General features: G+C 46.6%; 1 protein-coding gene across 4 annotated transcripts in view; it reads left to right on the top strand.

Annotated features, from left to right (window-relative positions):
• Window positions 1–14,040, top strand: part of Arhgap10 (Rho GTPase activating protein 10) — a 252,851-nt gene that overhangs the window by 91,454 nt on the left and 147,357 nt on the right. For all 4 annotated transcript variants that reach the window (XM_032887504.1, XM_032887503.1, XM_032887506.1 and 1 more), the window contains exons 6-8: window positions 3,853–3,963; window positions 5,871–5,975; window positions 13,091–13,220. In XM_032887504.1, the coding sequence (XP_032743395.1) occupies window positions 3,853–3,963; window positions 5,871–5,975; window positions 13,091–13,220 (346 nt within the window). The remainder of the gene's footprint in view (window positions 1–3,852; window positions 3,964–5,870; window positions 5,976–13,090; window positions 13,221–14,040) is intronic.

Raw genomic sequence — 14,040 nt, 5'->3', positions numbered from 1 at the left:
ACTCACACACACACACACACACACAGGAAGTGTGATCGTATGACATATTACACTCTTCATTTCCCCACAGCTACTGAAGACCTCAGTACCTTCCTTTAGCCCAGAACATAAGTTTTATTAGCAATAGTGTGATGTACCATGTAGGATTATGACCTACCAACAATGGCCCAGAGGTGCCTTCTCTCCGTTTGTTCACTCTTACACAAGCGCATCTGGGCTAACGTTCTCCTCTGTGTGCATTTGTTGACATTCCATCCAGAGGGCAATAGCAGGAATCAGGCAGGTATGCTTTCCTACAGGCTCCATGCTGCACAGATCATTGCTTGACATCCACGAGTAGTTTTCCTTTTTGTGTTTCTTCCCCCCTTGACATTTGGATGACATCGTATGATGTCATCTATGGGTCATAAAGAGAAGACGGCTTTCATGTTGCGTGTGTCTCACTACAGTGGTTGAGGTGTATGGCTCCTCTCGCTCCTTGCTGCAGTCAGTGTAGGAAGCCATGTGTGGTTCTACCCGACCTTGCTTCAGTCTATGCTTCAGTCTGTTGCATTCTCTGCAGGAAGTCATGAAGTAGTCCCCCCGCCTGCCCCAGTCTGTTGCATTCAATGCAGGAAGCAGTGCAGTGGTCCCCCCGCCTGCCCCAGTCTGTTGCATTCAATGCAGGAAGCAGTGCAGTGGTCCCCCCGCCCGCCCCAGTCTGTTGCATTCAATGCAGGGAGCAGTGCAGTGGTCCCCCCGCCCACCCCAGTCTGTTGCATTCAATGCAGGAAGCAGTGCAGTGGTTATTCCCCCCCCGCTCGCCCCAGTCTGTTGCATTCAATGCAGGAAGCGTGCAGTGGTCCCCCCCAGTCTGTTCTGCAAGGACAGCTGCTGACATTTTGGCTGCAGTTTTCAACCCCTTCTCCATAAGCTGCACTCACACTTTCAATTATTTCAGAGAGGATTTTTATGCCTCAAGCTAATTTCCACCTCCACATCACTCTAATTAGCCATCCTGTTCTAAATGTTTCTTGTGTATAATGTAGGAGGCAGCCTCAGCCCCCGCACTCCAACCCCTTCCACCCTTCTCATTCCTCTTTGAAAGCCCCGGAGCTGATGATTTCAGCAACCATAGGGCCTAGGACCCTGTGTGCCATGCACGGCACACCCTGCCCAGGACCCTGTGTGCCATGCACTGCACACCCTGCCCAGGACCCTGTGTGCCATGCACTGCACACCCTGCCCAGGACCCTGTGTCCATGCACGGCACACCCTGCCCAGGACCCTGAGTGCCATGCACTGCAGACCTTTCTCAGGGTAAGCCCGTTTCTTGCTGGGGCTCACACCGACGCATACCCTAACCCCTGCCCACTATGTTCTACCTTAGATCCACACGTCTCTCTCCATCAATACTGCTGGATAGTTAATGCCTAGGCCATGTGTGTCAGGCTAATAAATAATGTCAGTCGGGCGATTCTACCCCACCTTTGACCTTTAGTTTATATTAAGCCTTTGAAGCACCAGAGCTATTCTACCCCCGAATCTATTTATTTATTATATCTACTTCCCTGCCAATAACCCTGTGATGTAGCTTGCCATTCAGTGCCCAGGCTGCTCTTACTCTGATTGGCCAGCTCTCTTGGCCAATTCTCATGATCCCTGTGTCTTTTCTTCTCTTCATTTTCTTCTCCGCTGTGGTCCTCTCCTTAGACCACAAGCGTCTGGAACCGAGGCCCTGCCTACTTCTCTTCTGCCCAGCTCAAGGTCATAGGCACCTTTATTCAACTCCTCCAACTGTCTGTGCACATCGACCGCCTCTGGCTTCTTCTCACTCTTCCTAGGTAATTTACATGGCTTCTTTCATTGACCATAAGCTCTCTGAAGGCTACAATTCAGTCCCCTATCCATTCTGCCTAGAATAGTGCCGGTCAGAGTGAGAACCACAAACAGGATGTGTGCACAGTGAGTTATGGCTTTGACAGTGTCATCAGTCCCAAAGATAAGTAAAGTGCAAGTCATGAGCTTGAGAGGCACGGAAGGCGAGGTGCTTCCAGTTTCATTTTGGTAGAACGTACTTTCTGTCTTGATTTCTCTGTTCTTCGCAGACGTACGGACGCCCACCATCTCTCTTCTAAGCACGTAGGCCCTAAGGAGAGGACAGACTGACTGAGGAGGCTTGCTTCTAGATGCTCATAGCTTTGGCGAGCTTTTGTGTGGCCGCTCTTTTGCACGTATAGAGCTACAGTTGGATTATAATCCAGTTTTTTATTAATTAGTTAATAACAGCTTTTGATTACTGTGTGTGCTACTTCATTTTGTGTTGCTGTTAAAACCCGCACACAGATGGGTGATTTATAAACAGAACATGTGTTTAGCTCATAGTCCTGGAGATCTGAGTGTGACATTGGCACCTTCTTGGCTTTGATAGGGGCCTCACCGTGGTGATGTGCTTCGTGCGACAGAGTTTGTATAAGAGATTTAGGGGAGGTGCCAGGCTTCTTAAAACCATCTGGTGTCATGGGAATCCATCCACTTCCATGAGATTTTCATTAATCCCTCCTGATGGTTGTGCCTCCATGACTTGATAACCCTGGAGCAGGCCTCATTTCTTGAAGATTCCATCACTCCAAGAATGACATATCAGAGGCCAGGCTTCTCAGTACATTAAAATTTACAGGACACATGTACACTGTATCCAATCATAATGTGTTAGGAAAAGTTAGTGCATTTTAGACTAGGGCAGGTACCAGGAGTCATTCTGTCCTCCTAAGAACAACTGGAGTGTTTTGTGGTAATGTCGAAAGTTATGAGCTAGCTGTGAACTGGGGAATCTGGAGAGAGAATCAGAAAAGTCCATGGCCCAGCAGCTCTGGGTGTTCAGACATTAAGACTCAGGGTGCCCAGCAGTGTAAGGGGAAGCCATAGCGAGAAGACTTGAGAACCATTCGGCTCTGTGCACAGCAATGCCTCGTGAGGGTAATGCGAGCCAACCACTGCTTTCCACGCCAGAGTTTCTTAACTGCTCAGCGTGATTACGGGTTTTGGCTTTGGGTTATACTGTTGGTAGATGAATAGTCAGATACAAACAGCCATGGTTTTTAGTTAGAAACGCTCATTTTGCTAACTTTATACTTAAATTTTCTTTTACTCAAGGACTTTTAATTACCAGACAAATACCACCTTGTCTTTAGAAACTTCTGAAAATTTGTGGGAAAATATTTATCTTCCAGTTTATTTTAGCCATTTGAATAGTGTGTGGGCATTGGCTTAATGCTTTACTTGGCTGTGTGGCCGTTCCCCACCCATCTCCAGGCCTTTTTTGTACCTACCCAATCAGAAGACCCTTATTTGTGAAACTGTGACTCCTCCTGCGCTCTCAGCCCAACTGTCTTTCTGTTTGTCTGTCTTAGATCCTTCAAGTGTAGGAGTTTCTCTTTCTATGTCTGATATACACTGCCTTTTGTATGAGAGCCTAAGAGTCCATCCATGTGGCCAGAATCTGCTTCCTCTTCTTCGTAAAGCCATGATCTCGCTATGTAGTCCAGCCTAGTCCTGGTCATGTGCTCCTGCCTTAGCTCCCCAAGTGCTGGTGTTACAGCTGCTCCTTTCACCCATCATGATTTGCCCCCTTTTGTTATATTTCATCAAGCTTTTCTTTAGAGTTTGGGAAGGGTCATTTTAGACTTTTCTGTATGTTATGTCCTTGGAGCAGTGGTGCTGTCCTGCTGTGACAGGAGAGTAGCAATGAGTGCGACACAAGTTCTAATACAAGTTTATAAAAGCGCCTGCCATGGCCAGCACCGGGCTGTTGACCTCTGGTTTGATGGTCCCCTGTTGTGGGGTCAGCTAACAGTGCTTATTTTGATGCAGGCTGACCTCCAAGTGGAACAGAACCGGCAGCATTTCTACGAGCTCTCTCTTGAATACGTGTGTAAGCTCCAGGAAATCCAGGAAAGGAAGAAGTTCGAGTTCGTGGAACCTGTGAGTAGCAGGACATTCGTTGCCGTGGATTCATGTTGTGTAAAGACTGAGGGAGACCTCACATGAAGGGTGGACACAGGCTGGGAAAGGCTAGGAAGACATCAAACTGTTGGGAGGTCTTGTTGTCACAGCCCTCACCTGCCCCCGTCAGGAGTACAGCACCCTCCCCGCCAATCAGGGGCACAGCCCTCCCCCACCCCCTCCCCCTGTCAGGGGCACAGCCCTCCCCCACCCCCTCCCCCTGTCAGGGGCACAGCTCCTATGCATGGCCTCAAGCACTGCATTTGGTCTGTGAGTGCGAGAGGCAGTGTGATGAGACGATAGGGTACTCGCTTAAACGCGTTTTTGTTTCACATATTCATGATTATTTCTATGTCACACGGTAGCATTTGAAGCAGTTTTGTTAATGGCTTTCTCTAACAGAAACATTTGTGTTTTTAAAGTGTGTGGATGTGCACGTGAGCACAGTGTCAGTGGAGCGTCCTGGAGCAGGGCTCATAGGTGGCTTGCCACTCGCGTGGCTGTGGGCATTTTACTTGATTCCTCTAGAAGACCAGAACATGCACATGGGGCCGTCTCTCCAGCCCCTCGTTTTGTGGTTATTGTGGTGCTTCTAATGAGTCGTTACTTACATATTAATAGGCACTTAGAGGAAGTGGATATAAACATCTTCTGAAAACCAAGTATACCCGATGCTTTGTGCAAAGCAAAAAGTTGTGAAGGATTGGAAGTCTGATAATTTTAATACAAGCTGCATTTTCCCTTACATGGCTTCACTGAGCTATAATTCAGATACTGTAGTTGATTCATCGTACACCTGATGAGGAGCAAAGGGATAATTAAGTGATACTTAAAAATAGGCATTTGGGAGTAATAAAATCAACCCAAGTCAATAATCAGAGGAAATTACGCCTTCAAGTGTTCCTTTCATGTTGGAATAACACTGGTGTGCATTAATTGGCTGTGTGTGTGTGCGCGTGCGTGCCTTGGTTGGAGTTATTGTCTGAGTGCTGCCTGTCTCTCTCACATGCACACTGATTCAGTGACACACTCATGTGTCCCTGTAGCAAGGAAAGACACAGAAGGTAAAGGTTAGTGACTTGCCCAGTGCCACAACAAGGGTCCAGTGGGTGACCCACCCGCACTACCTTTTATTGCCTTTACCTTGCAGTGTCCTGAAGAAAATAAATTCAGGATTTAAGACTTATTTTCTCCAGTCACGTTTGCTCACTTTAGCACTGGATGCACTGACCTGTGGGTGGAAGTGAACCCCTTCTAGGAAGGGACAGGTTGGGAGTCACTAGGAAGCTAAGGTCTTAGTAATTCCCCATCACTGAGCATCTTGGCAACAGTGCCTGGAAGCCACGAGCCCCCCATGCTTCCACCGGTGCGACTGACTCTCCCCATGCTTCCACCGATGTGCCTCCCCCCATGCTTCCACCGATGCGACTCTCCTGTGGTAGCCGCTGCCGTCAGGATTGCCCAGACGCATGAGGTTCTAGTGGATGACTTAGAGCTGGATTTTTCTTGGAGAAGATGGTATAAAAATTGCTCAGTGATGCTGATATTTGTGAACGTTCCCATTGAATGTGGAGCTCGTGGATTGTCAGAGGTCTATTCAGTCACCCTTAACCACCATACTGTGATCCCTGCCCCTACTGTGTTACAGACGTGGAGACACCTTTATGTGGGAGCTAGGGAATTCAAACTCAGAGCTTGTTCATATTTTTCCATACAGACTGGCAACTTCAGTTATTTAATTTCTAGTGACTTCTTTGGGACTACTTTATTTCAGTGGAGTGACAGTGGCGGAGGCGGTTGGATGTGGGGATGGCGGTGTTGGGGATGGTGGTTTTAATGCATGCCTTGCTTGCTTTCATGCACTAACACTCCTCTCCTTGTTGTAGATGCTGTCCTTTTTTCAGGGAATGTTCACTTTCTATCATCAAGGTCACGAGCTTTCCAAAGACTTCAACCACTACAAGATGGAACTACAGATCAACATTCAGAATGTAAGGAAACGAAAGCCTTCTGGTATTTAAAAGATGTTTTCTATTGTGGTGTCAAATCTTTTACGACCAGGCTGGTACTGAGAAAGTGGGGATGTGTCGCCATCTAGTGGTCAACTTTCAGTGTAACAAACTGCGCTGTAGCTGATGGAGGCTCTAGGAGTTCTGCTCTTCCTTGGCTCTCGAGGGCAAATTCTTGTGGGTAAACTTGGTTATGTTAACTCTGAATCCTGTGAGTGAGAAACGGCTATCTTGGCATCCCACCTAGCATTTCTGACTTTGACCGTCCCCCGAGGTCTTCATCCCCAGACTGGCTTATGGGATTTCTTCATCTCTACATCTCGGGCGGATTCTCTGGTGCCTCCGTGTCCACAGCTGCCATTTGTTTTCCTTGCTGTCCTCTGGGGAGTCTGTGCTTTCAACCTGATGTTGGAAAATGACATTTGGCGATTCCTTTTACAATTGCTTTAGGCTGAGATGGCTCAGTGGGTAAAGTGCTTGCTGTGTAAGCCTGGGGACCTGTGTTTGAATCCCAGAACCCAAAGCCAATTGGCAGACTGTGTCACAGTCTCAGTGCTCCTTTAGCAAGGGGAGGTGGAGTGGAGAGGATTCCCAGGGGCTCAGCTGGCCTGTGAATGCAGCACTAACAACCAGAGTTATTTCTCAAGCAAGGTGGGGACCCCCCACCCCCATATGTTTCATTCATATATACACTCAAAAAAGTTAAAGATAAGATTTTATTTAGGTAACAGTCAGTTTTTCCAGGTTAGACCTTTCTTACGTGATATGTTCTCAGAGAATAACTAGTTAGGATATGTTAGAAGCCCAGTGTGACCGCATCACACACAGAACAGAACACACAAGGGCGTGGGGGTCTTTGTGCTGTGGTTTAGAAGTTAGGTAGATAGAACTTAAAACAGATGTGCACATCTGTGGGTCCAGGTGCATTCCAGTCCACCTCGACATTGTTCCCACGGTAGTAGAGTGACTTTTTTCTCTACGTGTGGTATATGTGCAGGTCACTTGCTCTCTGCTGATCTTTGGAGATGAGGTCTCTCGTTGAATGTGGAGCCCACGAATTGTCTAGGCTGGTTGGTTAGAGTGCTCTGAAGGTCCGTTCAGCCTCACCCCCTCCCACTGTACCGTGATCCTTGCCCCTACTGTGTTACAGACGTTATGTTTTACCCTCATGTGGGAGCTAGGGAGGTCCAGCTCACAGCTTTACATTGGCACAGCAGACAATTCACGGAGCCATTTCTTCAGCCCACTAGGAATTTTAATGAAATGATTTATTTTTCAGAGTAACTTGCAGGCTGTAAAACATAGCTTGTGAAGAGAGACTAGTTGAGAAGATTAGAGTATAGACTGATCTCCACTCCCAACTGGGTATTTAATTATAGAATTAGCCTCTTTTTCTTAGACCAGTGGTTCTCAACTTTGCTAATGCTACGACCCAGTTCCTCATGTTGTAGTGACCTGAAACATAAGATTGATTCCATTGCTCCTTCATAACTGCGATTTTGCTACTGTTATGAGTCAGAATGTAAGTATCTGTGATTCTGATGGTCTTAGGCAAGCAACCCTGTGGAAGGGTCATTTGTACCCCTGTCCCCCACCGGAGAGGTGACCCACAGGCTGTGAACTGCTGTTGTAGACTTTATCTGTCAACTTCAGGGCTGACCAGATGAGAACCCCATTGTATGAATTATGGGATTGGTGTATAATGAGAACAGAACATTAAATCAATGAAGTCTTTCAAGCTAGAGGGAATTTAAACTTAGTGTACTGTTTCTTGCCTCTCATCCCAGTGGGAGGAGGAGGCAGGAGGATCAGGAGTTGAAGGCTGTGCAGTAATTTGGAGACCAGCCTGAACTACATGTGATGTTCTCTCAGGCCTCTCCTCCCGTTATATAATAGGACATTAAGCCTATTGTGAGACCCTGTGTCACAGGCCCTATGTAACTGTGCAGCCTCCTGCCTAGGAAACTGTCTGGATTTAGCCCAGGCTCTGGAATGACAGAGGAACCCAGCAGTCTCCTGGGGCTTTGGTCAGCCTGTCCTCACATCCCTTCCTTCTGGACAGATGTCCTCCTGTGGTGAGGAAGGGACTCCAGTGGGACTGAGTCATGTCAAGTCATGAGATAATGGTGAGCAAAACTGGACGAGAGGAGACGGGTTTATTTGGAATATCTTGTTAACATGTTGATGAGCTAAGCAAGAGCTTGCATGTTTGATAACGACACCCGACAGTTTTTCCTTTATATTTTGGAATCCAGAGATATCCATTCAGCAGGAATTGCTCCAAATCCTCAGTCTTCAGTGCGTCTCTCTCTACTCAGCTACCTTTATAACTACCTCTCAGTTTTATTCCGTTCTCTGAGGCTTCTTGGGTGCCGCTCATTCGGAAACTGTGCCTTCAGCCTCATTAGCAGGACCTTGGGCACTTGGTACATGCGTGTGTGCGTGCTTGTGTATGTCAGCCTCCCTGCGATTTGAAGTGAGGGCATGTGCTAGGTGAGTGTTCCCACCGTTGTGTTCTTGACTACTTCTGTGGCTGGCTCCTGGCTCAGTGAGGGTCCTGCCTCAGCCTCCCCCTGGCTGCTGCTGTGGACCACAGATGTGAACCCCACGCCCCTGCCTTTTCTGCTTTCAGCCACTTTCCACCACTCCAGTCCAGCACTTAGAGTCACGTGACACCATCTCTCCTCAGAAGTACTGTCATTTACCCATTTTTTGGCTATTCATCTTACTTCCTTGTGATTTTTTTTTAAGATAAGGGCAGATACTGACTATATATAAAGCCACACATTTCTGAAAGAAAACCCTAGTTATATTTTATTTTTTTTAATATGATATATCAACTGTACTGAAATGATACAAACTGAATTTTAAGGTTAAATATCTTTATGTTATGACATTATAGTTAATTTTGTCAACTGTTTAGAATTTTATTACATAAAATAATTAAATTTAGAATGGCTCATACTCAGGAAGAGAGATAATTTTGTTTAAAAATGAAAGCAAGCTATTTCCAGCCCCATATGGTTATGTCTTTTATATCGTAAAAATGGCTGGATTTTTCCTGAGGATTTGCTTTTTACCCATTTTTCTGTAATCTGGAGTAATAAATAGAAAGTAAGAAAGTAGCAAAATGGCTTCTAGGAAGTAGTGGTTTTTCCCACCAGAGGAAAGGAAATTGAATCAAAGTTAAAGGGTATTTTAGGAAGCCAGCTCGCACCTCTGCGGTGCCATCCTGGAAGACTGGTGTGGGAGGGCGGGGTAGAAGTCCTGGCAGAGGAAGCCGTGGGGATTTCAGGATTAGGGCGAAGAGTCTCCAGGTTAATACGCATGGCTGAGAAGTGGTTAAGAGTATGGGTAGCTGGTTCTCCTTGGGTAGGAGATAATAACGAGATTTGACTACTTTAACTATCGACGAATGAGCTCCCTGTGCTTGTTCTTGTGGTGAATGACTTACTCCACGGTGTACAGACAGCTGTCCTAACCTCCGTGACACGGGGGAGGAAGGGAGCTCCGCCTCTCAGACCCTCCAGAGAACTGCTTGCTCGCTGAGTCCCAGACCTCCTCTGCTTAGTTCCAGATTCCTGGTCTAGAAATGAGATCCCAGCTGGAATATCTGGGACCAATAAGCACAGATTTGGGGGGCATCCTGGTAAGGCTGTCTGCCCCCTTTAAAAACTTGTAGGAGACGAATCCTTAGCAGTAAGGACTGAGATTTCGGCACTAGTGGCAAACCTTGCCTCCGATTCTAGGCGTCTGCTGGGTCCAGAAATCCACGCTCTGTGCTTTGCTGTGTTTTGGGGGCATTAGGACCTCATGAGCTATTCTCTGGGATCTGCCAGCCAGCCCACTTTCTTTTTCTTCCTCCTCCATGTGTATAGAACTCTTGAGAGGATATGAGTTTTAGTGAGATCTGCCTACCTGTCTGTCCATCCATCTTTCCATCCGTCAGTCTTGGGAACTGTACTTTTCTGGTTTTGTTTGTTTGTTTTTGTAAGGTGAAATCCTCAGGCTGTCACTCCCCCTCTGCCCTCTTTTGCTCTGTGAAGGATGCCATAGGCTGAGATGGAAAAACCTTACTGTATAATGGTGGTCGACCCTTGGAGTCACTGTTTTGCCCTCTACCTTCCAAGGCTTGTTTGAGGTATCTTAGTGTCTGTTCTGTTCCGATGACCAAGGAAACTTGGAAAGAAAGAGCTTATTTGGGCCAACCGTTCCTAAAGCCGGCATCTCTGACGGCAGAGCAGAGGTGGCCGACATAGCAGCTAGAACACAGCTGAGGCTTTGTGTCTTGAACTAGAAACACAAAGCCAAGAGTAGAGAACTCAGAATCGCATCCGGCTCTGTAGCCTCAAAGCCCCGTGACACACTTCCCTCAGCAAGGCCACACCTCCTAATCCTCCCCAACACCTGGGTGGTGTGCTTGGCCCGTCCCCCACCCCTCCTTTAGGTGGCTCAGCCTGATCCAGACTTTCTGAGTAAAGGCGTCCCAGTGGACTCTGGCTGTAAGGAAGGCTTCCGTGGCTGGTTTTCTAGGGACAGTGCTTCTTTACCTAATAAGGGGGGCAGAGGAAGCGCCTGCGCTCCTGGTGTGACACTGGCCAGCATCTGTCTCATGTTTTACACCATTAAGGCACGGTGAAGTGTTTTACTGCCTGTCACAATTTATTATTTTCTTTGCAGTGCTGGTGATTAAACCCACGGTCATCATGTGTGGCAAAGCAAACTGTACACCCCAAGCTATCCCTCTAACCTCAGGCACCATTTGAAGTGCTTTGATTCAGTTTGTGACCAAATTCAGTATTCACAGTCTACCGTGATCCTGATTAAAGCGCATCTTCCAATGTCCCTTGGGTTAGAGCTGAGAGTTGCTAGGTTGTAGATAATCTATTAATTGATGTTAGAAACCTGAAATTTCTACCCTAATTCATAATTAACATGAGGAAATATGGTACAATTTACAAATAACCCTGCTCATTCTGGTGCAAAGGCATGAGGAGGGACTGTGGGGCTAGAACTGGGGTCTGGAGGTGGCATGCAGAAGAGAGCTGGAGTGTGTGAGCGCCTGCTTGTGCGAATGTGTCGAGTGAGTCTGAAAATGCATTGACGGCAATAGGAGTTTGAGTTCTCAGTAGGATAGACCTGCGGAACCTCAGGAACTGGAATACAGGTCAGCTTATTGGTGTGCAGTCACAGGTTTTATAGTACAGCAGTAGTGGCTCCGGGGTGTGTGTGTGTGTGTGTGTGTGTGTGTGTGTGTGTGTGTGTGTGTGTGTAAGACTGTATGTGTGAGAGTGTGTATGTGAGAGAGAATGAGTCTGTATAGCTTGTGTATGTATTGCCCAAGTCTGCCAGCATAGAGGATGGAGCAGCAGCTATGAGCACATCGTACCTGGTACAGAGCAAGATGCCTCCCTCCACTGGAAGCATCAGGGCTCTCGCAGAGAAACAGGACATTCTGGTTCAGTGATGGGGAGAGTCTATCGGCTGAGAGTCCCTTCTAGACAGAGGATGAGAAACTGCTCAGAGATTTAAAGGCTGGACACCTGTAAGGTCTGCTAGCTGGCTGGACACCTGTAGGACAGTTAGAGCATTAACACTAAGTAGCAGGAGTATCGTGGGTAAAGCCCATTGGATTAGATCTGTTTCTACATGTTTGTGGAGAAAATGAGGGTTGGGAGGAATCTCACTGAAATGTTGATGAATAGTGCCAATGTGAAATCAGTAGAAATAGACACAAACATGGGAGATGCTGAAGATGGGGACAAGAAGGGGAACCAGACCTTTTAATAGTCATTCATGTATGTATGTATGTATGTATGTGTATGTATGTATTTATTAGACAGGGTTGCTCTGTGTGTGCCTGTGTGTGTTTGTGTGTATCTATATATCTCTATCCCTGTCTGTCTATCTATCTATCTATCTATCTATCTATCTATCTATCTATCTATCTATCTATCTATCTATCTATCTCTAATGTATAAATGAGTAGCCCTGTATCTCTGAGTAGCCCTGACTGTTCTAGAACTTTCTCTGAAGACTAGGCTGGCCTCAAACCAAGAGATCTGAACTGCTGGGATTAAAGGTATACACCACCTAGCCTGGTCCTGTGTTTTCCTAAAGGGCATACAAAAGTTCTTTTCTTCCTCTGTTGGCTCTTAGTTTCTGTTTAAATAAACCTCTGGAAATAGCTTTATTCTTGGTAGTCTGTGTCTGTCAGTACTCCAGCTTTTCTACATTCTTCTGCCCTTCTGAGCCGTGACAGCCCTTTCCATTGTAGGTCGGAGGGAGAGAGAAATTTTAATAATTTTCTGTCTGAGCCCCTCTGCAGTTTCACATCAGCCGCCGTTGGGTGTTAAGACAATTATTTCTGAGCCAGGCTGGAAGGCAGGTCCATCACCTGGGTGGTGGCGAGTCACCAGGATGGCCCATGGTTGCTCTGTCTCTTCAGCTCACACGATGTGTCCACAGCACAGCATCCACTGAACAGGCATTGGCAGCCCACGTCCCCCGAGTTTCCAGAATGTCATGAGCTGCTTCAGATGCATGGGCGTTGTTTGCCCGTGAGATCTTCCTCTTCCTCGCCTCTCTCAGGGAAGAAATGTCATGTCATTTTCTAGTGTAGTTACCACAGTCAGGAAAAGTGGTTCCTGACTGTTTATTAGCTTGGAAGGAATAATCATCTTCAGATCTCGGCGTTCACATTGCTGTTGCAGTAGGTACCAGCTTGGGTCAGGTTGACTGTTGCAAACACCTTTTGTTTTCCCCAGACGGGTCTTTTTTGACTTATTTACTCTTTACATCCAAGGTTAACAAAATCAGGAAACTCGAGGCAGCAAGTCCTCTGTGATGGCGTCGTCTCATCCTCTCTATTGGCTATTTTATATTTTGTTATCTTTGAATATGAATCTCAGTAAGGAGTCACACAGGAAAGAAGGAGCATTTCTTTGAGTTCTGTGGATTTAATTTTAGTTAAACAGAGATACCAAAGTATATGCACCAAAACCAAACCAAACCAAACCAAAAAACAAAAACAAAAACAAAAAACCATAGGAGGAATTGGAATTTGTGATTTTGTTTTTTTGTTTTTTTTTTTTCAGACACGGAATCGATTTGAGGGAACCAGGTCGGAAGTGGAGGAACTTATGAATAAAATTAGACAAAACCCCAAGGATCAGAAGCGAGCCAGCCAGTTCACAGCAGAAGGGTACCTATACGTCCAGGAAAAAAGTAAGAGGATGGTGTTGAATAGCCTGGGTCTGAGGTTTGAGGTGGTTGTGACCCAAACGCAGGTTCTCAGCCAGAGTGGAAAGTGCTCTGTACTCTGGTCCCAGAAGGCACACGGTGCACACATTCCTGCTTGGTAGCTCTGTGGAGCTCTCCAGTGGCCATGCTGCCTTAGGCTGTCTAATGATGTGCTTCAGGAATTTGCTTCCTTTGTTTCTAAGGAAACGGAGGTTAAAGGTAACAGAGGCCAGGAGGGCCTGTGTTACCAGCACCTTTCTCCTCTTTCCTCTTCCCATTCCTTATCAGTTCCAGCCACTGCTGTGTCTCTGTCATTAGAAAGGTGCAGGAGAGATGGCTCAGCAGTTATGATCACTTCTTGCCCTTCCAGAAGGCCAGCGCCTAGCACCCGCACCTTGTAGCTCACAAGGGGAATCTAATGCCTCTGGCCTCGGTGAGCATCTGTACTCACATATACATCCCTATACACATAATTAAAAATAAACATCTTAAAAAATATTAGGAGCAGCGTAGATGGATATAGGAGCAAATGCTCTATAGCAGGGTTTTACTAATAGAGGCTTTAGTGTTGGGCTGCCTGTCTTGTGTGGCTTGTAACAAAGTACTTGAGAACTGATACTTTATAAAAAAGTGATTTATTTGGCTCCTGCTTTTGGTGGTTGGGAAGTGTCCCATGGCTCTGTCACATTGTGACAAAGAAGTGGGAAGACAAATGGCTTCAATTTCAGTAACCTGCCGTGGCCTGTGGAAGCATCTTAGCTGGTAAAGCGCCTGTTCTGCGAGTCTTAAGGATCCAAGTTAAGAT

This window comes from Rattus rattus, chromosome 17, assembly GCF_011064425.1.
Source record: "Rattus rattus isolate New Zealand chromosome 17, Rrattus_CSIRO_v1, whole genome shotgun sequence".
Taxonomy (NCBI): Eukaryota; Metazoa; Chordata; class Mammalia; order Rodentia; family Muridae; genus Rattus; species Rattus rattus.
Note: the sequence above shows the minus strand (reverse complement) of the source record. Positions and strands in the feature narration are given on the sequence as shown.